General features: G+C 56.3%; 1 protein-coding gene across 7 annotated transcripts in view; it reads right to left on the bottom strand.

Moving 5' to 3' along the window:
* The window catches only part of SCMH1 (Scm polycomb group protein homolog 1), a 128,640-nt gene that overhangs the window by 29,183 nt on the left and 74,080 nt on the right, over window positions 1–25,377 (bottom strand). For all 7 annotated transcript variants that reach the window (XR_012897576.1, XM_075908619.1, XM_075908621.1 and 4 more), the window contains 3 exons: window positions 7,946–8,178; window positions 6,473–6,599; window positions 4,552–4,752 (listed from right to left, as the gene is read on the bottom strand). Coding sequence is in view for 6 of the 7 variants with exons in the window: in XM_075908619.1 (XP_075764734.1) it covers window positions 4,552–4,752; window positions 6,473–6,599; window positions 7,946–8,178 (561 nt within the window). In the remaining variant the exon portion in view is untranslated. The remainder of the gene's footprint in view (window positions 1–4,551; window positions 4,753–6,472; window positions 6,600–7,945; window positions 8,179–25,377) is intronic.

Below are 25,377 nucleotides of genomic sequence, written 5' to 3'. Positions count from 1 at the left end.
CGAAAGTGCAACTGGAATTGCAGCTAGCAAGGGATGTGAAAGGGAACAAGAAAGGTTTCTACAGGCATGTAGCAATAAGAGGGTGATCAGAGAGGGTTTGGGGCCCTTACTGGATGAGGGAGGTAACCTAGTGACTGATGATGTGGGGAAAGCTGAAGTACTCAATGCTTTCTTTGCCTCTGTCTTCACGGACAAGGTCAGCCCCCAGACTACTGCAACGCCGTATGTGAAGGAGGTGGGCAGCGTTCGGTGGAGAAAGAACAGGTTAGGAACTATTTAGAAAAGCTAAACATACACAAATCCATAGGTCCGGATTTAATGCATCCAAGGGTACTGAGGGAGTTGGCAAATGTCACTGCGGAGCCTTTGGCCATTATCTTTGAAAACTCGTGGAGATCGGGATGACTGGAAAAAGGCAAATGCAAGTGCCCATCTTTAAAAAAGGGAAGAAGGACGATCCAGAGAACTACAGACCAGTCAGCCTTACCTCAGTCTCCAGAAAAATCATGGAGGGGATCCTCAAGGAATCCATTTTGAAGCACTTGGAAGAAGGGAAAGTGATAGGGAATAGTCAACATGGATTCACCAAGGGCAAGTCGTGCCTGACCAATCTGATTAGCATCTATGATGATGTAACTGTCTTTGTGGATATGGAAAAGTCAGTGGATGTGATATACCTTGACTTTAGCAAGGCTTTTGATACCGTCTCCCACAAGTTAAGGGAGTACGTATTGGATAAATGGACTGTAAAGTGGATAGAAAGCTGGCTAGATTGTTGGGCCCAACAGGTAGTGCTCAATGGCTCAATATCTGGTTGGTCGTCAGTTTCAAGTGGTGTTCCTCAAAGATCAGTTCTAGGGCTGGTTTTGTTCAACATCTTTATTAATGACCAGGCTGAGGGGATGGATTGCACCCTCAGCAAGTTTGCAGATGACACTAAGCTAGGGGGAGAGGTAGATACGCTAGAGAGAAGGGATAAGGCCCAGAGTGACCTGGACAGATTAGAGGTCTGGGCCACAAGAAATCTGATGAGGTTCAATAAGGACAAGTGTAGACGGAAGAATCCCAAGCATTGTTACAGGCTGGGGACTGACTGGCTAGGTAGCAGTTCAGCAGAAAAGGACCTGGGGATTCCAGTGGATGAGAAGCTGGATGTGAGTCAACAGTGCCTTGTAGCCAAGAGGGCTAATGGCATATTGGGGTGCATTAGGAGGAGCATTGCCAGCAGATCCAGAGAAGTGATTATTCCCCTTTATTCAGCTCTGGTGAGGCCACATCTGGAGTAATGTGTCCAGTTCTGGGCACCCCACTACAGAAAGGTCGTGGACGCATTGGAGAGGGTCCAGCGGAGGGCAACCAAAATGCTGAGGAGGCTGGATCGCATGATCTACAAGGAGAGGCTGAGGGATTTGGGCTTGTTTAGTCTGCAGAAGCGAAGAGTGAGGGGGAATTTGGTAGCAGCCTTCAGCTCCCTGCAGGGGGGTTCCAGAGAGGCTGTTCATAGTGGGGGCAGATGGCAGAACGAGGAGCAATGGGCTCCAGGTTAGAGATTAGGAAAAACAATTTTCCTTGGGGGGGGGGGGGGGGAGAGCACTGGGCTGGGTTCCCTGGGGGGCGGGGGGGGGGGGGGGGGAAATCTCCATCCCTGGAGGTTTTGAAGTCCCAGTTTGACAAGCCCTGGCTGGGATGATTGAGTTGGGTTTGTCCTGCCTTGGGCAGGGGGCTGGACCCGCTGACTCCTGAGGTCTCTGCCAGCCCTGGGGTTCTATGATTTAACTCCAGCAATGGCCTCATGAAGGTGGCAGCTCTGGGAACACGTCCATCTGGGACCACCAAAGACCATTCTCTTGCCTGGGGTGGGGCTGGAGGCAGCTGGCAGTGGCCGTCTGGGAGCGGTGCCCATAGAGAAGACGGGAGCGGGGCATGAGGGGTGGGAAATGAAAACATCAGGGCATCAAAGCCGGCAGAGCTCTCATTCTGAGGCATGGCCACCAGCCTGAGCACGACGGGGGCAGGCGCAGAATTCACACCCACCCACAGAGGTGGCAATGAATGGACTCCCCAAACAGGCTTCAGTCCATCCAGACAGAGTCACCATAATGCAGCCCAGCCTACGCGCCGACGAGGCCCCTGCCCAGCTCTTAGGCTCTCCTGCGGGGCCTTAGGGGACAGCTCCTCAGGTCTGGCTAGGCTCTCGCCTGGAGAAGAGATCCTGCTTTGCAGGGCACCTCCTCCTGGTCAGGACTGGGGTGTCCTCGGTGCCTTTGGTGCCATCTTCGATGTGCAGGGGAAATCCAATCCAGCTCCTTCAAGTGGGGGCAGATAAGGAGACTGCCAGGCCAGGTTTGTCCTCGGCTGCTCTGTCATCGGCACCTTCCCTGTGTGGCAGGACTGAGTCGTGCCCGGGGGCACCCCTAGGCCACGTGCTCTTCTCGGTTGGCTGCTGGTTCGGCCTGAGCGCACTGCCTGTGCTGCAAGGCGCCAGAGGGTGGCATCACAACAGACGCTGCTGGCTATGGGCCGCCTTCAAATATGGTGACATCCAGCCGCCAGGCCCCCGTGCAGCAGGCGGAGGCCTGGTGTGAAGCAATGCAGTCTGGGACAGCAGCGGAGGACTGGGAAGCTGATCCAACACAGCGACGTGTGCATACGAATGCTTCCGAAAGCAACCGAATCCACTTGGAGGTGCAGCGGACAGCCCCGGGGAGCCCAGAGACGCGCTAGGCCTGGACTAGGTGGGGGTGCTGACTGAGCTCCTGGAAGGGGCGGGGCCGAGGCAGCCAGCCCCCCCAGCACCATCTGGGGACGCTGTGCGGCACTGGCAGCAAGGGACAGGGCCCAAGGCCCCTTGAATCGCCAGGCCCCAGGACAGTTGCCCCTTTGCTGCCCCTCGCCTCCCCTCCCCGGCCAGGCCTGACAGCCCATTTCAATTAGAAATACAGGCCCTTGGAACCAAGCCTTGGTCAGCGCCTCGCCAAGCAGCATCCTGGGCGACCTGCGGGAGGCCACGTGCAGGGGAGAAGGGCGGGCGCTTGCACCCCATCGTACCGGGCCTGTGGGATGCTTTGGGAGGACACAGGGGGACCCAGAAGGGCACAGCCAATGTGGGTCACCTCACGGGCAGAGAGCGCAGCTGGGACACCGAACAGAAACCACTGGAACGCAGCACGAAGGCAGCGGAGGACACGGGAGCCACGGAGGCTGAATTCTGGGCTCAGATCTGCCACCAACAGCCTGAGTGGCCTGGGACAGTCACTTCACCTCCGGGCCTCTTTTCCCATCTGCGAAGGGGGGAGGGAAGTGACATCGCCCAGGCCCCGGGGTGCTGGGACTGCACCGAGCCGTGGCTGAGAATGGGCCTGTGCCCCCCGCCTCTGGCTGGAGCAGGGATCCACACGGCCTTGGACGTCCGCCAGCATCACTGCAGAGCTTAGAGCGCCAGCTCCCAGGGGGACTTCCCCGGCAGCCAGCCACGCGGGGAGAGGGTGTCACATTACCGAATTGGAGGGAAGCAGCCAGATCGCTGCTGCACCCCTAGGTGGGGGTGTTGGCCCCAGAAATCTGTATGAAAGGGAGCTTGTGGGGTATTAATGGGAGATTATTGTTTGTTTGATCTTATGTACGCTATTTATGTGAGTGTATAATGTCTATGTGTGTGTAGGTAGGAATCTGTAATCTGTGTGGAAGCTGAATATTTCTGTGAATGTGGCTAAGCATGGCTATGGACAGGCTGAGTAGCCAGGCCCTGTGGGACAATGACTCTCAATAGGCTATGGACACACCCAAAGAATGGGATGTGTCACCTGAGGGCAGCCAGCAGGGAACATAGAGATTGGCCTCTGACCAGGTGACCTGCTGCATACAAGAAGAGGCCAGGAAGGAGTATAAAGAGGCCATGTGGTCGATGCCATTTTATTCTCAGCTCAGCACTTCATCCCAGAGGCAGCACTGCAGGGATTGAAGAGCCCGGAAGACCCGTGAACCCATCCTGATCGTAGGATGTGCAATAAGAACTTTTAAACCAGCAGCTGCAACATCTCTGCTAGAGCCTGCATCGAGAACTGGGAGATTCGGTGCATGTAACGTACTGTACTTTAATAACCTTACTCTCAGGCTTTTCTTTCTTGTGTTAATAAACCTTTAGATATAGATTCTAAAGGATTGGCCCAGCGTGATTTGTGGGTAAGATCCAGAGGGTAAATTGACCAGGGATCTGTGGCTGGTTTCTTGGAACCGGACAGAACTTGTTCGGGGTAGGTGGGATTGGGTGCTAGGACCCCCCACCTGTGTATAGGCCCGGGGCCATCTGGGGCACAGATATTGCTGGGGTGTCGGAGGGGTTTTTCTCGGGAGACTTCAGGCAGGTTGCTGAAGCGCTCTGTGGGACTGGTTTGTGGCCTGTGTGGAGAGGTCGCCAGTCGAGGGCTGTAAGGAGCCCCGGATTTGAGCAATTCGCCCTGAGCGGACGCCCTTAGCTGTGCCCAGACACGGCCCGGTCTGTCACAGAGGGTCCCAGAGTGCAGAGCCTGGGGAAGGTCGCTTGTTTCTCACCTGAAATGACCTCTCCCCCGTGGCCTTGCTTCAGGAAGGAAAAGACAGTTTTCTGATGGTAAGCACAGTCAATACAGGCCTGCACTGCCTGCTGCAGCACCACAGAGGCCCGGGCTGGTCCAAAATGGTCAGGCAGCTGCTGAACTTTCTTCTTGTCCAGGTGAGGCCCGGTGCTGCTGCTCTTGTTCAAGTAAATGCAAACTGTGGGGAGAGACGGCTCGAGGTCATGCTGCCTGGCCACCTCTCCCCCCTTTCCGGTGCCCCCTTCTGCCCCCGCGGGGCCTGCCCGCCGCCGCCCTACGCCCGCTGCTCCCCGCCCGCCCGCCCGCTGCCCTACGCCCACTGCTCCCCGCCCGCCCGCCGCCGCCCTACGCCCGCTGCTCCCCGCCCGCCCGCTGCCCTACGCCCACTGCTCCCCGCCCGCCCGCTGCCCTACGCCCGCTGCTCCCCGCCCGCCCGCTGCCCTACGCCCGCTGCTCCCCGCCCGCCCGCTGCCCTACGCCCGCTGCTCCCCGCCCGCCCGCTGCCCTACGCCCGCTGCTCCCCGCCCGCCCGCTGCCCTACGCCCACTGCTCCCCGCCCGCCCGCCGCCGCCCTACGCCCGCTGCTCCCCGCCCGCCCGCTGCCCTACGCCCACTGCTCCCCGCCCGCCCGCCGCCGCCCTACGCCCGCTGCTCCCCGCCCGCCCGCTGCCCTACGCCCACTGCTCCCCGCCCGCCCCCCTACGCCCGCTGCTCCCCGCCCGCCCGCTGCCCTACGCCCACTGCTCCCCGCCCGCCCCCCTACGCCCACTGCTCCCCGCCCGCCCGCTGCCCTACGCCCACTGCTCCCCGCCCGCCCCCCTACGCCCACTGCTCCCCGCCCGCCCGCTGCCCTACGCCCACTGCTCCCCGCCCGCCCGCTGCCCTACGCCCACTGCTCCCCGCCCGCCCCCCTACGCCCACTGCTCCCCGCCCGCCCGCCGCCCTACGCCCGTTGCTCCCCGCCCGCCGCCCTACGCCCGCTGCTCCCCACCCGCCGCCGCCCTACGCCCGCTGCTCCCCGCCCGCCCGCCGCCCTACGCCCGTTGCTCCCCGCCCGCCGCCGCCCTACGCCCGTTGCTCCCCGCCCGCCGCCCTACGCCCGTTGCTGCCCGCCGCCCTACGCCCGCTGCTCCCCGCCCGCCGCCGCCCTACGCCCGCTGCTCCCCGCCCGCCGCCGCCCTACGCCTGCTGCTCCCCGCCCGCCCGCTGCCCTACGTCCGCTGCTCCCCGCCCGCCCGCCGCTCCCTGCCCGCCGCCGCCCTACGCCCGCCGCTCCCCGCCCGCCCGCCGCCCTACGCCCGCCGCTCCCTGCCCGCCCGCTGCTCCCCGCCCGCCCGCCGCCACCCTACGCCCGCTGCTCCCCGCCCGCCCGCTGCCCTACGCCCACTGCTCCCCGCCCGCCCGCCGCCACCCTACGCCCGCTGCTCCCCGCCCGCCCGCTGCCCTACGCCCACTGCTCCCCGCCCGCCCGCTGCTCCCCGCCCGCCCGCCGCCACCCTACGCCCGCTGCTCCCCGCCCGCCCGCTGCTCCCCGCCTGCCACCCTACTCCCGCTGCTCCGTGCCCGCCGCCATCTGCCCGCTGCTCCCCACCCGCCCGCTGCTCCCCGCCCACCACTGCCCTATGCCCGCTGCTCCCCGCCCGCCACCACCCTATGCCCGCTGCTCCCCACCCACCCGCTGCTCCCCACCCACCCGCTGCTCCCTGCCTGCTGCCATACGCTTGGGGGAATCAAGCCAGTCCCTAGCCTGCTGCCTGCCAACACGAGGCGTGTGTAGAAGAGGTACAGAGAGCGGGGGGAGAGGGAAGGCCGTGGGGGGTTACTGGGAACTAGGGGATCTTCCCTTGCTAGTTTCAGGGTCCCCCAGATGCAGTACCTGGGAGCTGAGCCCAGCTTACCTGTGGGGGCCTGCATGGCAGAGCTAGGGATAGTAGCAGCATCCTGGGGCACAGTGCTCGTGTCTGGCTCAGGGGTGCTTGTTGTTGGAGAGGTGGGGGCTGGATTCAGCAACGTCCGCGGTTTCCGCTGTAGAAAGGAATTGGGAAGAGTGCTCCTAAGACACATGTTCCCTGACCCGCCCCTCCCCTCCCCTCTACTGCCCTGCGCACTGCCCTCAGACCCTCCCCTGCCCCATCATGCCCCCCATCCACCCACTGCACTCAGACCCTCCCCTGCCCCATCATGCCCCCCATCCACCCACTGCCCTCAGACCCTCCCCTGCCCCATCATGCCCCCCATCCACCCACTGCCCTCAGACCCTCCCCTGCCCCATCATGCCCCCCATCCACCCACTGCCCTCAGACCCTCCCCTGCCCCATCATGCCCCCCATCCACCCACTGTCCTCAGACCCTTCCCCACCCTCATCATACCCCACCCTGCCCAACCACCATCCCCAGACCCTCCCCTGCCCTGCCCACCCACTGCCCTCAGACCCTCCCCTGCCCCATCATGCCCCCCATCCACCCACTGCCCTCAGACCCTCCCCTGCCCCATCATGCCCCCCATCCACCCACTGTCCTCAGACCCTTCCCCACCCTCATCATACCCCACCCTGCCCAACCACCATCCCCAGACCCTCCCCTGCCCTGCCCACCCACTGCCCTCAGACCCTCCCCTGCCCCATCATGCCCCCCATCCACCCACTGCCCTCAGACCCTCCCCTGCCCCATCATGCCCCCCATCCACCCACTGCCCTCAGACCCTCCCCTGCCCCATCATGCCCCCCATCCACCCACTGTCCTCAGACCCTCCCCTGCCCCATCATACCCCACCCTGCCCAACCACCATCCCCAGACCCTCCCCTGCCCTGCCCACCCACTGCCCTCAGGCCCTCTCCTGCCACAGCCAATGGCAGGGATGTAACAAATGCAAGATTCCAGTTTTGTGAAACTTTTCATGGCAACAATAGAAGTTAAAGAGCAGAAGCAAATTTCAGGTCTTCCCAACCTGTGTCCGTTTTGCAGATCAATGGGAATGACGACGGGCATCCGGCTCCTGCCGACAGGCCTGGGCACACACCCCAAAAGGGGGGCCACCCACGTACAGGTCTGCCTGCCTCTCTCCTCCTCCCGCCCCCTGCAGTGCCCTCCTGGAGATCAACCAACTCCCCAGCAGACTGGCAGGGCTCCCGCGAGGGAGCTTTCTGCTACTGTCTAGTTCCTCCCTCCATTCCACACCTCTGCTCCAGGCACGTGCGCCCGTCAGTCCTGGGGCTGCACACACAAGAGCACAGGTCTGGAACGGGGAGGAGGGGCACCCCGCACCCCGTGGCTTGCACTAGTCCTTACAGTTCGGCACAATGGCTCTTAGCACCCCCGGTGCGAACTGCTCCAGCCCCCGAAGCACACACGCAGCTCGCCCGGCCACCTACCTTGCTGCCAGGCTTTGGGCCCCTCTTTTTGGGGAATTTCAGAGGCTCCACAGACTTGGCCGGGGCAGGGATGGGGTGATGGATTGTGGCCTTGGGTGTTCGGCCGCGCTTCTTACTTGACTTGCGACGCTTTTGCCCAGGTTGGGCCCCCAGAGCAGCCTTTATGCTGCTGTGCAGACTGGGCTTCTCGGCACTCCCTTCGGAGAGCGGAAAGGGGCTCTTTGGAATCCCAGCTGCAGACGAGAGACGGGGAAGGGTCAGCACGTCCCCAGGGCACGAGTGTTCACGCACAGGGCGTGGAGCAGAACAGGAGGCTTGTCTGGAAACACTGGTGCCCCCAGGGAGCAGCCATGTGCCCTGCCCACCAATGCGAGAGCTCACAGCTGAGCGTGTGTCGTGTAGGAACCCACCTCCCAGGCCAGGGCTACAGCCCGAAGGCCCTTCTCCTAAACCAAGGGGCAGTCTGGCTTACCGCAGGTGGACTGCTCAATTTGCATAAACACATCAGAGCGGCCACACGGGGTCAGACCAAAGGCCCATCCAGCCCCGTGGCCTGTCTGCCCACAGTGGCCAAGGCCAGTGTCCCAGAGGGAGGGATCACAACAGGGAATCCTCACGTGATCCCTCCCTGTCACCCATTCCCAGCTTCTTGCAACAGAGGCCAGGAATATTTCAGAGCATGGTTTTGCCTCCCCGCCCATCAGCCACCCATGAGCTTATCTAATTATTTTTGAACTAGTAGTCTTGGCCTTCACAACATCCTATAGCAAGGAGTTCCACAGGTTCACTGGGCATTATGTGAAGCACTTCCTTTTGTGCATTTTACACCTGCTGCCTAATCGTTTCATTTGGTGACCCCTAGTTTGTGCTTTGTGAAGGAGTAAATAACTTTTCCTTATTTACTTTCTCCTCACCGGCATGATTTCATAGACCTCTATCATATGCCCCTTAGTCAACTCTTTTCCAAGCTGAAAAGGCTCATGCTTATTACTCTCTCCTCATTCATACACTGCTCCAAACCCCTATTCATTTTTGTTGCCTTCTTCTGAACTTTTTCCAATGCCAATCGATCTTTTTTGAGACTGGGAGACTGCATCTGTACGCAGTATTCAAGACGTGGGTGTGCAATGGATTTCTAGAGAGGCAATAAGATATTCTCTGTCTTATTCTCTACCCCTTCTTTAATGATTCCTAACATCCTGTTTGCTGTTCTGACTGCCGCTGCTCATTGAGTGGATGTTGTCAGAGAACTATCCACAAAGACTCCAAGAGCTCTCTCTTGAGTTGTAACAGTAATTTAGTTCCCAGCATTTTATGCTTATAGTCAGGATTATATTTTCCAATAGGTCTCACTTTGTATTTATGAACATTGACTTTCATTTGCCATTTTGCTGCCTAGTCACCCAGTTTTGTGAGACCTGTGATGTAGTGAGGGGTACCTTGCTGGTTGCTATGCTGGGCAGTAGGTTGTGAGTGACCTCCGCTGGCTGTAGCATGGCCCAGCAGGGCAGGGGATGAGTCATTATGCAAAGGGGTCTCTCAACCTGTCTGACCAACTACCCCCCAGGGAGAGAAACAAAGGAAGGTGGATGCCGCCCTGGCTGGGGGGCAGGGCTGGAAAAGAGTTTGTTAGTTTCTGTCTGGGAAGCAGGGCAGAAGGAGCTAGGGAGGGGGCAGGGGTTGTAGGGCCCAGCCACCCCCCCATCTCAAGGGGGGGCACTGAGGCCTCCTAGCCTCAGTTCCTGTAACCAGATTACATCTGGGCTGTATCCTGGAGAAGCAATAAACTCCCTCTATTCTACTGGCTGGTGGAGTCTGTTCGTGCCATTACGGGGGTGCAGGAGACGGGAAAACCCCAACGCGCCATCACAGACCCCTTTGTAGATCTTCCCAGTCTGTTTTGGACTGAACTATCTTGAGTAATTTTGTATCATCTGCATATTTAACAGCCATTTACCCCTTTTCCCAGTGTATGAAAATTGTGACTAGTACTGGCTGTGGTACAGCCACTGCGGGACCCCACTAGTTACCTCTCTCCCTTTATCTCTACCTGCTACTGCCCCATGAGAGGTCCTGCCTTCTTACCCCATGACCCCTTACTTTGCTTAAGAGCCTTTGCTGGGGGATCTTGGCAAAGGCTTTCTGGCAATCGAGGCACACTAGAGCCACACGCCCTCAAAGGAGCCTAGTAGACTGGTGAGGCAGGATTTCCCTTTACAGAAATGATGCTGACCCCGGGAAAACCTTCCCTGCGGCCCGTGCAGAATCGCATGCGAGAGAAGAGCTGGGGGAGGAGCCATCTCCTAGCGCACGAGGCTTAGCTGGCTTGTGTTGTTCATTCTGCCTCAGTCACGTCCTTTGATCTGCTGCTTTCACTTGCAATCACTTTAATCTGACTGTCTGTACCCAGTAAACCACTTCTGTTTATTATCAAGCCCAGTGTAAATAGCTGGGGGGAGGGGGGAGCAACCACTGCACACCGCTCTGTTTCTCTTTATGAGCCCTGTAGCCAGACACGAACCCCATCTTGTCTGTCCCCCCCCCCCCCCGCAGAGAGCAAGAGAAAGGCAGTCAGCCTTTGATGCCCTGGGAACACAGGTGTGCTGCCTGTCCCTGACTCTACCATAAACAGAAACCAGACAGTAAATGGGCTGGCTGACGACCCGGGGCCTCCCGCCTTCCTGATGGCTAGTACCAGTAATTGACACGCCTGCACTGTCCCAGGAGAGGAATCTTCGCCCATCACATACAAGAGGTGCCCATTGTCTGCATTTTCCCAGGTGTGAATTCTGCTTTGCACCCTTCGTGGGAAACTTGGCATTCAAAGCCATTTTTCCTAATTGGCCACTTGAGACCAGGAAGAAGCCTACGTGACCCAAGGGGTATAAAGAGGGGTTTAGTTGCCTACCCCATTTGAGCTCCAATCATACACCTGCTGGCAGGTATTGATTGTCTCCCAAGGTCTGTGAGGCGCCCAACCTCGTCCTACTTCTTCCCGAGGGATTGAGAGAAAGACGCTGGCCACGCCAAGTCTGGAACGCAGGGGTGAGAATATATACCTGCTATGTGTCTATTTGCATGCATTTAATAAGAGCTCAGAGAACCAAAGGGGTTTCATGGTACCTATAAGTGACTTATTAGTGTAATTTCTGTCCTGTCCTTTGTAGTGGCTGTGTTATCTGTAACACAGTAGTAGCATTTAACAACTAAGTTTACCCTGTAACAATAAAATAGTAACTGTTTAAGCTTTAACCTGACTCCTTCAGTTGCTGTAACAGAACCAAGCACAATTTTAAAAGAACTTTAGCTGGTCATAAGGGACAGATATAGGGAGAGCTTGGGCGTTTTGGATCGTGTCGCTTCCAGGGGACAGACCAGTTGGCGCACCTCAGCCTCCCCAGGCTGCCCGCTGCGAAGGGATTTCTGTATCCTAGCAGCTAAAATCTGAGGTGTTATAAGCTCTCCCTGTAAACTTATTGGGGCGACCATCAACCTCCTCCAGGTTGCCCGTTGCAAGGGACCCCGGTCTCAGCAGTTGAAGTCTCGGGTGTATAACACACACGCACACACTGCCCTGTCCGTTGGCTGACAAGCCCTCTCTCTGTAAACCTTGTACAGAGTGCGCTGGCTTTATGTGGGGCACTGGCCCTTCGGGACTGTGCCCCTAGAGCTGAGCTGCTTCAGCGTCTGTGTGGCTCTGCTGGGGGCTGTTACCCAACTCTGCCCTGGTTGGGAGACCAGCGCGTCTGGCCCAGCAGGACAGGGGTGACAGCCGCGGGAGACCCCGGGACAGGACCTGTCATCAGCAGCCCTATCAGTAGGATGGTGGGAGACCAGGGAAGAGGAAATGGCACTTGAGTCAAACCCGCCGAAGTCCCTTGAAACATTCCCAGAGTCGCCCAGGAAGTTCCCCCCCCCCACGCCCAGGCGGGACTCGGCTCAGGCTGGTGTTCCCCTGGCCTGGCTGCACGGGGTTTACATGAAAGGAGTTTGGTGGCACCAGCCCAGGTCCCCGATTACAAGTGTCTGCCAAAAGCTCCACCACCCGTAACTCGGCGCCCTCCATGGCACCCACTCTGGGACGCTGCTGAGCGGCCGGTTCTGGACTGGCCATCTGGAACACCGCCAGGCAACACCCCCACTCGCCCGCTCGCTGGGCGTTTCACATCCCAGGCCCAGCACGCCTGCGAAGCGACTTGCCAGCGGGCCGTGCCCAGCCCCCGGAGCAGGCAAGCGGCAGAGCCAGGGGTGAGATTCACTCAGGTCACCCCCAAGGTCGCAGCTGGCACTTCCGAACTCCCAGTCCTGAGCTCGCACCAGCCCCCAGCTCTGGATTCAGCCTCCCCACAGCCACACGTGCTGCCCTCTGAGCCGCAGGGCTGCCCTGGAGAGCCAAGGGGGCTGGACTCCATGACTCCTGAGCTCTCCTCCAGCCCTGGGATGCTATGAAGGCAGCTCGACTCCCTCATCCTCAGCCCTTCCACAGGACCAGCCAGGGGCTCCCCTTGGGCCTGTGCTCGTCGGGTGTCTCTCCTCCCGTTCTCCCTGGGGCGAGCTCTTCTCTGTGCCCAGGGTCACCCTCAGGCCAGCAGCAGGGCTGGGTTCTATTCCAGGGTCCCAGGCCAGTGCCCCATCCACCGGGCTCCTGTGTCTCCCATACCTGCTGGGAAGAACAACGTGCACTGCCTGGCGCCCCAGACACCAAATACCTGGACAGCCGGGACCTGGATCTGAACAGGTACCTGGGAGGCAAAAGTCCCATTGTCGGGAGGGAGGTGCTGGAAGTCCCGGCTGCCAGCTCACCTGGCAATGAAGACAATGAGGCCCTTGGTACTGGTCCTCTTGCCCTTCTGGCTCTTGAGTGGGCACTGCAGCTGGCCACGGACTCCAGCTCTGCACATGGCTCGGGTTCCAGCGGCCACCAGCACCAGCCCAAGGACCCTGTCTGATGCAGCACTCCCCTGAGCTGCAGATGTGGGAAGGGCACAGAAGGCACTGAGGCTGCTCTAGAGCCTTGTCCTCAAGCCTGATAGCAGGCCCAAGGGATCCGAAAGGGCCACTGTGGTGGCCAGGGGACCCCCGCTGCCGGTGCAGCCCGTGAAACCTGGCGCCGGGAGCGTGACTTGTATCTGCTCCCCAGAGTCCGACATACCCTCAGCAGCGCGGAGCCGCCGGTGCCAGGGGTCAGCGCTGCTTCGTGGCTGGCTTTCGATGGCACGGGACTGGCGGAGCCGCTGCTGGGACTTGGCCGCATTTCTCGACTAGTGCAGTGGGGACAGACGTCATCGCAAGAGGCCGCGGGTGGCCCTGAAGATATCGGATGGGGAGGGAAGGTCTAGTTCTTCCTAAGTCCTCCGGCACTGGACTCGAGGAGACTGTCTGCGGAGCCAGAATGCGGGGCCCACCTGCTGGAGCCTGGCTCAGGCTGACCCTGGTCTGTTTTTTCTTATTATGCAGCACCGAGGAACGGCGTGGGCACCACACGCTCAAACCCGCCTGATGGGCCAGGGAGCACCGGCAGAGCCCTTTGGAGACGCCCTCCTTCAGCACTGAGGCCAGGGCGCTGCTCACCACTGGCTCCAGCGCCAGCTCCGGTGCAGCGCTGAGACGGCCGTCCCTAACCCTTTGAATCCAGGGTCTGAGGCTCCTGCAAGTGGGGCTCTTGTCCGTTTGACCATCGTCTCCCAGACACTTGAGGCAGATCGCCCTCAGGCCTAGGCATGCCCTGGGCCAGGGAACAAGATGAATGTGGGGGGAGCAGAGAGCGAACGGACGACACCCGACCTGAACTGACTGGGAGGCGGCCAGATGAGTGCTCTCAGCTCCAACGACCGTCACCGGCGGGAAGAAGGAACTCACCAGGCGGCGGCTGGCAGTGGCACAGGAGGGCCCCACTCCAGAGCTCCGCAGCCGCGAGAGGCACCGCCAGGAAAAGCCTCCCCGTGATCAGGCCTGCAGGCCGCGCACCCGTTGGACCCGGAAAAGAACAAAGACGAGATGGGGAGTTAACTGGGCCGACTCAGGCTAGAGAGAGACAAGCTTTGCAGCCACACTGAGCACTTCTGCCGGCGAAAACAGGACACACACACACAGCCTGAAACGGCCCCAGAGAGTCCGACCTCCAAAGAACGTGAGCGGAGATTTCACGCTGCCAGGGGTGGCCGTAGCACCGCAGAGGCCCCAGGGACACAGCTGCTGCGCAATGCAGCATAATCGTTAAACGGGCTCTTCACGCCAGGCCCGCCCTGATGGTGTCGGGAGGAGGAGGACTAAGGCTGGAGCATGAGACAGTCCTCAGATGCTCCCTCCCTCGGCCAGGAGAGTGATCAGCGTTGACCAGCACTAGGACAAGCTGGGGGGCACAAAGAAACTGTTGGGGGGGAGAAACAGGGCTGGTGCCAGTACCCAGAGGGTGGAGACAGAGCATCATGCTTCTAGTCCCACTCCACTCAGGCCAGCTCTACCCCAGTCCCACTCCTCTCCCAACCCCGCTCCGCCCCCCGCTCTTCTCCCAACCCCGCTCCGCCCCCCAGTCCCACTCCTCTCCCAACCCCGCTCCGCCCCCCGCTCTTCTCCCAACCCCGCTCCGCCCCCCAGTCCCACTCCTCTCCCAACCCCGCTCCGCCCCTCTCCCAACCACGCTCCGCCCCCCAGTCCCGCTCCTCTCCCAACTCCGCTCCGCCCCCCAGTTCCGCTCCTCTCCCAACCCCGCTTCGCCCCCCAGTCCCGCTCCTCTCCCAACCCCGCTCCGCCCCCTGCTCCCGCTCCTCTCCCAACCCCGCTCCGCCCCCCACTCCCGCTCCTCTCCCAACCCCGCTCCGCCCCCTGCTCCCGCTCCTCTCCCAACCCCGCTCCGCCCCTCACTCCCGCTCCTCTCCCAACCCCGCTCCGCCCCCAGTCCCGCTTCTCTCCCAACCCCGCTCCGCCCCTCACTCCCGCTCCTCTCCCAACCCCGCTCCGCCCCCTGCTCCCGCTCCTCTCCCAACCCCGCTCCGCCCCTCACTCCCGCTCCTCTCCCAACCCAGCTCCGCCCCCTGCTCCCGCTCCTCTCCCAACCCCGCTCTGCCCTTCCTCTCTCCCCACCACTAGTCCTCGGGGGAGGCACCACACGTCCCTGCATCACACTGCTAACCAGCACCCAGCCCGACGATGGGAACACCTCGCTCTCAGTTCTTAGCCAGGACTCATGCAGTCTCAAGCAAGGAAAGCCCCATCCTCAAGTTCAAACTAACGCTGTGGGCAGGACTTTTACATCTCAGAGACTTTGAACATCCACCGGGGGGGGAGGGGCATGAAGGGAGAGAAACAACCTGAATAAAGTCCAAATTCCTGGGGTGGAGAGAAACTTCAGCACTAAACGGGTGAAGAAAATTGAAGTTGGCTGCAGTGTCCTAAGGTCAGGCTGGCTCCTGCTACTGTGCCCCCCAATTCTAAGCCATCTGGATCCACACCCTCTGCTTTCTCCAGGACAGGTTCCCTCTCTTTCCAGGAGGCCTTTGCTAGTCCCCCCACTTGGAGCACCCCAGCCCCAACCTGGCCAGGCTCCACAGCCAGACTTGCTGCCACCAAGCCACAAAAGGCCCCCAGCAAACTGTCCTGCCCCCCTTCGCTGGGCCCCTTTGGGGCGGCCTGTCAGGAAGGCAGGCCGGGTGGCCGAGCTTGCCTGGACTCCGCAGCCAACCCAGCTGCCCCGGGTGCAGTCACGAGAAGGACCAAAGCAGGCACCTAGCAAATGAATTTACCTTGCAGCAGGGGCCCAAGGACTGTCCGTAGTGTGTTTCAGCAGATCTTTATCTCCATGTCTTTTTGCAGCCCCTCGCCGCAGAATAGGGATGGAACAGGATAACCGTTTATCCGGTTAACGAATACATAAGAACATAAGAACGGCCGTACTGGGTCAGACCAAAGGTCCATCTAGCCCAGTAGCCTGTCTGCCGACAGTGGCCAGCACCAGGTGCCCCAGAGAGGGTGGACCGAAGACAATGATCAAGTGATTTGTCTCCTGCCATCCCTCTCCAGCCTCTGACAGACAGAGGCCAAGGGCACCATTTTATCCCCTGGCTAATAGCCTTTTATGGACCTAATCTCCATGAATTTATCCAGCTTCTCTTTAAACTCTATTATAGTCCTAGCCTTCACAGCCTCCTCTGGCAAGGAGTTCCACAGGTTGACTACACGCTGTGTGAAGAACTTTCTTTTATTCGTTTTAAACCTGCTACCCATTAATTTCATTTGGTGTCCTCTAGTTCTTCTATTTAGGGAACTAATAAATAACTTTTCTTTATCGGCCCTCTCCACACCACTCATGACTTTATACACCTCTATCATATCCCCCCTCAGTCTCCTCTTTTCTAAACTGAAAAGTCCCAGTCTCTTTAACCTCTCCTCATATGGGACCCGTTCCAAACCCCTAATCATTTTAGTTGCCCTTCTCTGAACCCTTTCCAAGGCCAAAATATCTTTTTTGAGGTGAGGAGACCACATCTGTACACAGTATTCAAGATGTGGGCGTACCATAGCTTTATACAGGGGCAGTAAGATATTCTGGGTCCTATTTTCTATCCCTTTCCTAATAATTCCTAGCATCCTATTTGCCTTTTTGACCGCCGCTGCACACTGCGTGGAAGTTTTCAGAGAACTGTCCACAATAACTCCAAGATCTCTTTCCTGATTTGTCGTAGCCAAATTAGCCCCCATCATACTGTACGTATAGTTGGGGTTATTTTTCCCGATGTGCATTACTTTACACTTATCCACATTAAATTTCATTTGCCATTTTGTTGCCCATGCACTCAGTTTGGTGAGATCTTCTTGGAGTCCCTCACAGTCTGCTTCTGTCTTGACTGTCCTAAACAGTTTTGTATCATCTGCAAACTTTACTACCTCACTGCTTACCTCTTTCTCCAGATCATTTATGAATAAGTTGAAAAGGATTGGTCCCAGGACTGACCCTTGGGGTACACCACAAGTTACCCAACTCCAATCTGAAAATTTACTATTTATTCCTACCCTTTGTTTCCTGTCTTTTAACCAGTTCTCAATCCAAGAAAGGACCTTCCCTCTTATCCCATGGCCATGTAATTTACACAAGAGCCTTTGGTGAGGGACCTTGTCAAAGGCTTTCTGAAAATCCAAGTATACTATATCTACGGAAACGACGGGTGGTGGTGGTCGGGGACTCCCTCCTAAGAGGGACTGAGCCATCCCTCTGCCGTCGGGACCTGGAATCTCGAGAGGTGTGCTGCTTACCGGGAGCTCGCATTCGGGATGTCACTGAGAGGCTTAGCAAGCTGATCAAACCTTCAGATCGCTACCCCTTCCTGCTTCTCCATGTAGGAACGAATGATACGGCCAAGAATGACCTTGAGCGGGTTGCTGCGGATTATGTAGCGCTGGGAAGAAGGATCCAAGACTTTGGAGCGCAAGTCGTGTTCTCGTCCATCCTCCCTGTTGAAGGGAAAGGACTGGGCAGGGATCGTCGAATTGAGGACGTAAATGCGTGGTTGCGCAGGTGGTGTCGCAGAGAGGGCTTTGGTTTCTTCGACCATGGGACTCTGTTCCGGGCGCAAGGATTGTTAGGAAGAGATGGGATCCACCTAACGAAGAGAGGAAGGAGCATCTTCGCGGGCAGGCTTGCGAACCTAGTGAGGAGGGCTTTAAACTAGGTTCGTCGGGGGACGGTGACCAAAACCCTGAGGGGAGTGGGAAAGTCAGATACCGGGAAGAAATGCATAGAGCAAGGAGCGAGAAAGGAGGACCCCAGTTTCGAATGGAGAAGATAGTGCAATCAACTGGTTACCTGAAGTGTTTGTACACTAATGCGAGAAGCCTGGGCAACAAGCAGGAAGAACTGGAGGCCCTGGCCCAGACCAAGAAATATGATTTAATTGGGATAACAGAGACTTGGTGGGATGACTCGCATGACTGGAGCGCTGTCATGGAAGGGTATAGACTGTTCAGGAAGAACAGGCAGGGGAGAAAAGGAGGAGGAGTTGCACTATATGTAAGAGAGCACTATGATTGCTCTGAACTCCAGTCTAAAGAGGGAGAAAAACTTGTTGAAAGTCTATGGGTCAGGTTTAAAGGAGCAAACAGCAGTGATGTTGTGGTTGGTGTCTGCTACAGGCCACCGAACCAGGTGGATGAGGTAGATGAGGCTTTCTTCGGACAACTGAGCGAAGCTTCCAGATCGCAGGCCCTGGTTCTCATGGGGGACTTTAATCACCCTGACATCTGTTGGGAAACCAATACGGCAGTACACAGGCAATCCTGGAAGTTTTTGGAGAATGTTGGGGATAACTTCTTGGTACAAGTGCTGAAGGATCCGACCAGGGGCCGTGCACAGCTTGACCAAACAGGGAGGAACTAATAGGGGACGTAGAGGTGGGTGACAACCTGGGAAGCAGTGATCATGAGATGGTAGATTTCAGGATCCTGACCAAAGGAAGGAAAGAGAGTAGTAAAATACACACCTTGGACTTCAAAAAAGCAGATTTTGACTCCCTCAGAGATCTGATGGAAAGAATCCCCTGGGATGTTAACATGAAGGGGGAAGGAGTCCAGGACAGCTGGCAGTATTTTAAAGAAGCCTTATTGAAGGCACAGAAAGAAACCATCCCGACGCGTAGCAAGAGAGGCAAACCTGGTAGGAGACCGGATTGGCTTACAGGGGAAATCCTTGGTGTACTTAAGCACAAAAAGGAAGCTTACAGAAAGTGGAAACTTGGACAAATGACTAGGGAGGAGTTTAAATGTATAGTTCGAGAATGCCGGGGGGTTATCAGGAAGGCGAAAGCGCAAATGGAGTTGCGACTAGCTAAGGATGTAAAGGATAACAAGAAAGGTTTCTACAGGCATGTCAACAAGAAGAAGGTGATCAGAGAGGGTGTGCAGTCCCTAATGGATGAAGGAGGTAACCTAGTGACAGAGGATGTGGGGAAAGCTGAAGTACTCAATGCTTTCTTTGCCTCGGTATTCACGGACAAGGTCGGCTCCTGGACTTCTGTGCTAAGCGACGCAAGATGGGAAGAAGATGGACAGCCCTTGGTGGGTAAAGAACAGGTTAAGAAATATTTAGAAAAACTAAACGTACACAAATCCATGGGTCCAGACTTAATGCACCCGAGGGTACTGAAGGAGTTGGCAAATGTCATTGAGGAGCCTTTGGCCATTATCTTTGAAAAGTCGTGGAGATCGGGCGAAATCCCGGATGATTGGAAAAAGGCAAATGTAGTGCCCATCTTCAAAAAAGGGAAGAAGGACGATCCAGGGAACTATAGGCCGGTCAGTCTTACCTCGGTTCCTGGAAAAATCATGGAAGGGATCCTAAAGGAATCCATTTTGAGACACTTGAATGAGAGGAAAGTGATCAGGAATAGTCAGCATGGATTCACAAAGGGCAAGTCGTGCTTGACCAATCTGATTAGCTTTTATGATGAGGTAACTGGCTCTGTGGACGTGGGAAAGTCAGTGGATGTTATATACCTTGACTTTAGCAAGGCTTTTGATACGGTCTCCCACAATATTCTTGCCAGCAAGTTAAGGGAATGCGGATTGGATAAATGGACGGTAAGATGGATAGAAAGATGGCTAGAAGGCCGGGTCCAGCGGGTAGTGATCAATGGCTCGATGTCAGGATGGCGGTCGGTTTCTAGTGGAGTACCCCAAGGTTCGGTTCTAGGACCAGTTTTGTTCAATATCTTTATTAATGACCTGCATGAGGGGATAGATTGCACCCTCAGCAAGTTTGCAGATGACACTAAGCTAGGGGGAGAGGTAGATACGCTTAAGGGCAGAGATAGGGTCCAGAGTGACTTAGACAAATTGGAGGATTGGGCCACTAGAAATCTCATGAGATTCAACAAAGACAAGTGTAGAGTCCTGCACTTGGGACGGAAGAATCCCAAGCATAGTTACAGGCTGGGGACCAACCAGTTAAGTAGTAGTTCTGCAGAAAAGGACCTGGGGGTTACAGTGGATGAGAAGCTAGATATGAGTCAACAGTGTGCCCTTGTAGCCAAGAAGGCTAATGGCATATTAGGATGCATTAAGAGGAGCATTGCCAGCAGATCCAGAGATGTCATTATTCCCCTTTATTCGGCTTTGGTGAGGCCACACCTGGAGTACTGTGTCCAGTTCTGGGCCCCCCACTACAAAAAGGATGCGGACGCATTGGAGAGGGTCCAGCGGAGGGCAACCAAAATGATTAGGGGTCTGGAGCATATGACCTACGAGGAGAGGCTGAGGGACTTGGGTCTGTTTAGTCTGCAGAAGTGAAGAGTAAGGGGGGACTTGATAGCAGCCTTCAACTTCCTGAAGGGAGGTTCCAAAGAGGATGGAGAGAGGCTGTTCTCAGTAGTGACAGATGGCAGAACAAGGAGCAATGGTCTCAAGTTGTGGTGGGAGAGGTCCAGATTGGATATTAGGAAAAACTATTTTACTAGGAGGGTAGTGAAGCATTGGAATGGGTTACCTAGGGAAGTAGTGGAGTCTCCATCCCTAGAGGTGTTTAAGTCTCGGCTTGACAAAGCCCTGGCCGGGTTGATTTAGATGGGATTGGTCCTGCCTAGAGCGGAGGGCTGGACTTGACGACCTTCTGAGGTCTCTTCCAGTTCTATGATTCTATGATAAGGGGATAGTTGGATGAAATAACATGATCTTGGTAACTAATTGACCATTCATTATAGGGAACTTTCTGGGTGTCTGGCTGGTGAGTCTTACCCACAGGCTCAGGGTTTAGCTGATCGCCATATTTGGGGTCAGGAAGGAATTTTCCTCCAGGGTAGATTGGCAGAGGCCCTGGAGGTTTTTCGCCTTCCTCTGTAGCATTGGGCACAGATCACAGCTGAAGGACTCTCTGCATGTTGGGGCCTTCAAAGTATTTGAAGGCTTCAATATCTGAGACATAGGTGAGAGGATTATTCTAAGAGGGGTGGGCGAGATTCTGTGGCCTGCGCTGTGCAGGGGATCAGACTAGATGATCATAATGGTCCCTTCTGACCTTAAAGTCTATGAGTCTACTGGATCCCCCTTGTCCGCATGTTTGTTAACCCCTTCAAAGAACTCTAACAGATTAGTAAGACAGGATTTTCCTTTACAGAAACCATGTTGACTTTTATCCAACAAATTATGTTCTTCTACATGCTTCACAATTTTATTCTTTACTATTGTTTTGACTAATTTGCCCGGTACTGAAGTTAGACTTACCGGTCTGTAATTGCCAGGATCGCCTCTAGAGCCCTTTTTAAATATTGGTGTCACGTTGGCTACCTTCCAGTCATTAGGTACGGAAGCCGATTTAAAGGATAGGTTACAAACCACAGATAATAGCTCAGCAATTTCCCATTTGAGTTCTTTTAGAACCCTTGGATGAATGCCATCCGGTCCCGGAGATCTGTTAACATTGAGTTTTTCTATTTGTTCCCAAACCTCCTCTAATGACACTTCAATCCGGGACAGTTCCTCAGATTCATCACCCACAAAGGATTGTGCAGATTCAGGAATCTCCCTAACGTCCTCAGCCATGAAGACTGAAGCAAATAAATCATTTAGTTTCTCCGCAATGGCTTTATCATCCTTGATTGCTCCTTTTATAGCTCGATCATGTAGGGGACCCATAGGTTTTTTAGCAGGCTTCCTGCTTCTAATGTACTTAAAAAACATTTTGTTATATCTTTTTGAGTTTTTGGCTAGCTGTTCCTCAAAATCTTTTTTCGCTTTTCTTATTACATTTTTACACTTGATTTGAGAGTGTTTATGTTCTTTTCTATTTATCTCACTAGGATTGGACTTCCACTTCTTAAGAGATACCTTTTTGTCCCTCACTGCTTCTTTTACATGGTGGTTAAGCCACGGTGACTCTTTTTTAGGTCTCTTGCTATGTTTTTTAATTTGGGGTATACATTTAAGTTAAGCCTCTATTATGGCGTCTTTAAAAAGTTCCAAGCAGCTTTCAGGGATTTGGCTCTGGTCACTGTGCCTTTTAATTTTTGTTTAACTAACCTCCTCATTTTTGTGTAATTCCCCTTTTTGAAATTAAATGCCAGGGTGCTCGACTGCTGAGGTGTTCTTCCCACCACAGGAATGTTAAATGTTATTATATTATGGTCACTATTCCCAAGCGGTCCTGTAACGATTATATCCTGGACCTGATCCTGCCCTCCACTCAGGTCTAAATCGAGAATTGCCTCTTCCCTTGTGGGTTCCTGCACCAGCTGCTCCAAGAAGCAGTCATTTAAGCCATTGAGAAATTTTATCTCCGCTTCTCTTCCTGAGGTGACATGGATCCAGTCAATATGGGGGTAATTAAAATCCCCCATTATTATAGAGTTCTTTATTTTGGTAGCCTCTCTAATCTCCTTTAGCATTTCAATGTCAGTATCGCTGTCCTGGTCAGGTGGTCGGTAATATATCCCTACTGCTAATTTCTTATTATTGGAGCATGGAATTACTATCCATAGCGATTCTATTGAACATGTTGATTCACTTAATATTTTTATTTCGTTTGATTCTACATTATCTTTCACATACAGTGCCACTCCGCCACCCACCCAGCCTGCTCTATCCTTTCGATATATTTTATATCCCGGTATGATTGTGTCCCACAGATTTTCCTCATTCCACCAGGTTTCAGTGATGCCTATTATGTCAATCTCTTAATTTAATACGAGTTGCTCTAGTTCACCCATCTTATTAGTCAGACCCCTAGCATTTGTGTACAAGCACTTTAAAAATTTGCCACTGCTTATTTGTCTGCCCTTCCCTGATGCATTGGATTCCTTTGTATGCGGTTGTTTGTCTGCCCTGTCCCATGGTTCGCCCTCTCCCCTCCTCTCTTTCTGACTACAGCTTAGAGAATCTCTATCAATGGATTCTCCTCTAAGAGAAGTCTCCCTCCGATTTACGTGCATCTCCGCACCAATTGGCTTTCCCCCATCTCTTAGTTTAAAAACTGCTCTAGGCCTTTTTAAGGTTTAGTGCCAGCAGTCTGGTTCCACCCTGGTTTAGGTGGAGCCCATCCTTCCTGTATAGGCTCCCCCTCTCCCAAAAGTGTCCCAATCAATACACCTGGGCTTATTGATTACCGTGAACAGTTACACAAAGGCTCCTGTAGCTCTGCTCCCAGGGAGCTGGCTGCCACCGTGTGCTGCCGCCTCTGCTACAGAGGCAACAGTGTGGGGCAGCAGCCAGCTCTCCAGGAGCGGGACTGCAGGCGGGAGCCAACGCATGCTGGGGGCCAGCTTAAAAGCTGACTCTGTGCACACCGGCTCCCAGGGAGCTGGCTGCCACCTCATGCTGCGGGTGTGTGTAACCGTGCAAGCGCTGAAATATTCAGCCGTCACAGTTACCCTATTACCCGCCTTTAACATCCCTACCTCAGAGCTCCCCAATTCTTCCAGAGTTGGCTTTTAGACCCTCTTTGCCCCTGGAGCCTGGGTCTCTATGGAAGCTCATTTCTTTGTGCTCCTTAGCTCACCCCCTGAACTCTGCATTGATCAGACCCCTTCCTCAAGCAAGAACTCAAAGGGAGCTGGGAGTGAGAAGCTGCCATGCCCGGGGCCTTCCCGAGCAGACGGGATTCGTGCTGTGCTGGGATCTCGGGCTCCCGATGGTTTCAGAGTCTGGCTGGTCAGTTTCCAACAATAAGCCCCAAGTCAGCAGCATTTAGGCCTCTGGCAATACGTACAGTGCAAACGCTGCTGATCGGAGAGACGTCGCTGCAGAAGGTTCCTGTTCCTCTTGCTGCTGGCACACGGTTCTCTGTGCGCAGGCCAACCCGGGAATCCCAGCAGTGAGCAGCCGGCTCCACACAGAAAGGCATGGCAGCCCTGTCGACCTTCCCTGGTCAGCTCCCCGGGCCTGGAGGGCTGCCAGCTACCTCGCTTCGGAGCCTGACCACACTCCATTTCACTTGCAAACCCCACAATCACAAGACTGATTTTCTCTTCTCGCTCTATCAAGCACTGAAGCACAAGAGCTTATTTCAATAGCAAATCTTCATCTGCCTCCGCTTACACACCAGCCCCCACCTCCTACCCTCCCTAACCTCAAAAGGAGGAAAAGAAACTGAGCAACGCTAGAGAAGAGCACAAAGAAAAGTCACTAATAACCTTTGGTGCTGGGAGGAAATTCCAGTCCTTGGAGTCTGATCACCACCTCTGCCCGCACGAAGCCACCAGGCAGTTAAGGAACCAACTGCACAACTGCAGCAGCAAAAGGAGCAGGGCGTGGGGAGCCTTGTGAACGCTCTGGGAAGGGTTCAGTGTTTCCTGGCTTTCTGTTCCCTCTGGAAGCATTCGCTGCCGGCTGGCCAGGCCAATGCCACCAGGGCCGTGCAGCACACGCCAGCGGGAACGACAAGCGACTGCGAAAGGAAAGAGCTGCAAGTTCAGGACTGTACGAGAGCACCACTTAAACCATCCCCAGGGCCACTTCAGAAAGCGATTCACTTTTGTTTGCCTTGTAAGCAGAGTGAGACCAGCCCACCCAGCCAGCCCGACAGAAGGAGCGGAGCAGAGAGACCGGAGCACCCAGCCAGCCCGACAGGGGGAGCAGAGCAGAGAGACCGGAGCACCCAGCCAGCCCGACAGGGGGAGCAGAGCAGAGAGACCGGCGCACCCAGCCAGCCCGGCAGAGGGAGCAGAGCAGAGAGACCGGAGCACCCAGCCAGCCCGACAGGGGGAGCAGAGCAGAGAGACCGGCCCACCCAGCCGGCTCAACAGAAGGAGCGGAGCAGAGAGACCGGCCCACCCAGCCAGCCCGACAGAAGGAGCAGAGCAGAGAGACCGGCCCACCCAGCCGGCTCAACAGAAGGAGCGGAGCAGAGAGACCGGCCCACCCAGCCAGCCCGACAGAGGGAGCGGAGCAGAGAGACCGGCGCACCCAGCCAGCCTGACAGAAGGAGCGGAGCAGAGAGACCGGCGCACCCAGCCGGCTCGACAGAAGAAGCGGAGCAGAGAGACCGGAGCACCCAGCCAGCCTGACAGAAGGAGCGGAGCAGAGAGACTGGCGCACCCAGCCGGCTCGACAGAAGGAGCGGAGCAGAGAGACCGGCGCACCCAGCCAGCCCGACAGAGGGAGCGGAGCAGAGAGACCGGTGCACCCAGCCAGCCTGACAGAAGGAGCGGAGCAGAGAGACCGGAGCACCCAGCCAGCCCGACAGAGGGAGCGGAGCAGAGAGACCGGCGCACCCAGCCGGCTCAACAGAAGGAGCGGAGCAGAGAGACCGGAGCACCCAGCCAGCCTGACAGAAGGAGCGGAGCAGAGAGACCGGCGCACCCAGCCGGCTCAACAGAAGGAGCGGAGCAGAGAGACCGGCCAACCCAGCCAGCCTGACAGAAGGAGCGGAGCAGAGAGACCGGCCAACCCAGCCAGCCTGACAGAAGGAGCGGAGCAGAGAGACCGGCCAACCCAGCCAGCCTGACAGAGGGAGC

The sequence above is a fragment of the Pelodiscus sinensis genome, chromosome 25, assembly GCF_049634645.1.
Source record: "Pelodiscus sinensis isolate JC-2024 chromosome 25, ASM4963464v1, whole genome shotgun sequence".
Taxonomy (NCBI): domain Eukaryota; kingdom Metazoa; phylum Chordata; order Testudines; family Trionychidae; genus Pelodiscus; species Pelodiscus sinensis.
This window is presented reverse-complemented; position numbering and strand designations above follow the sequence as displayed.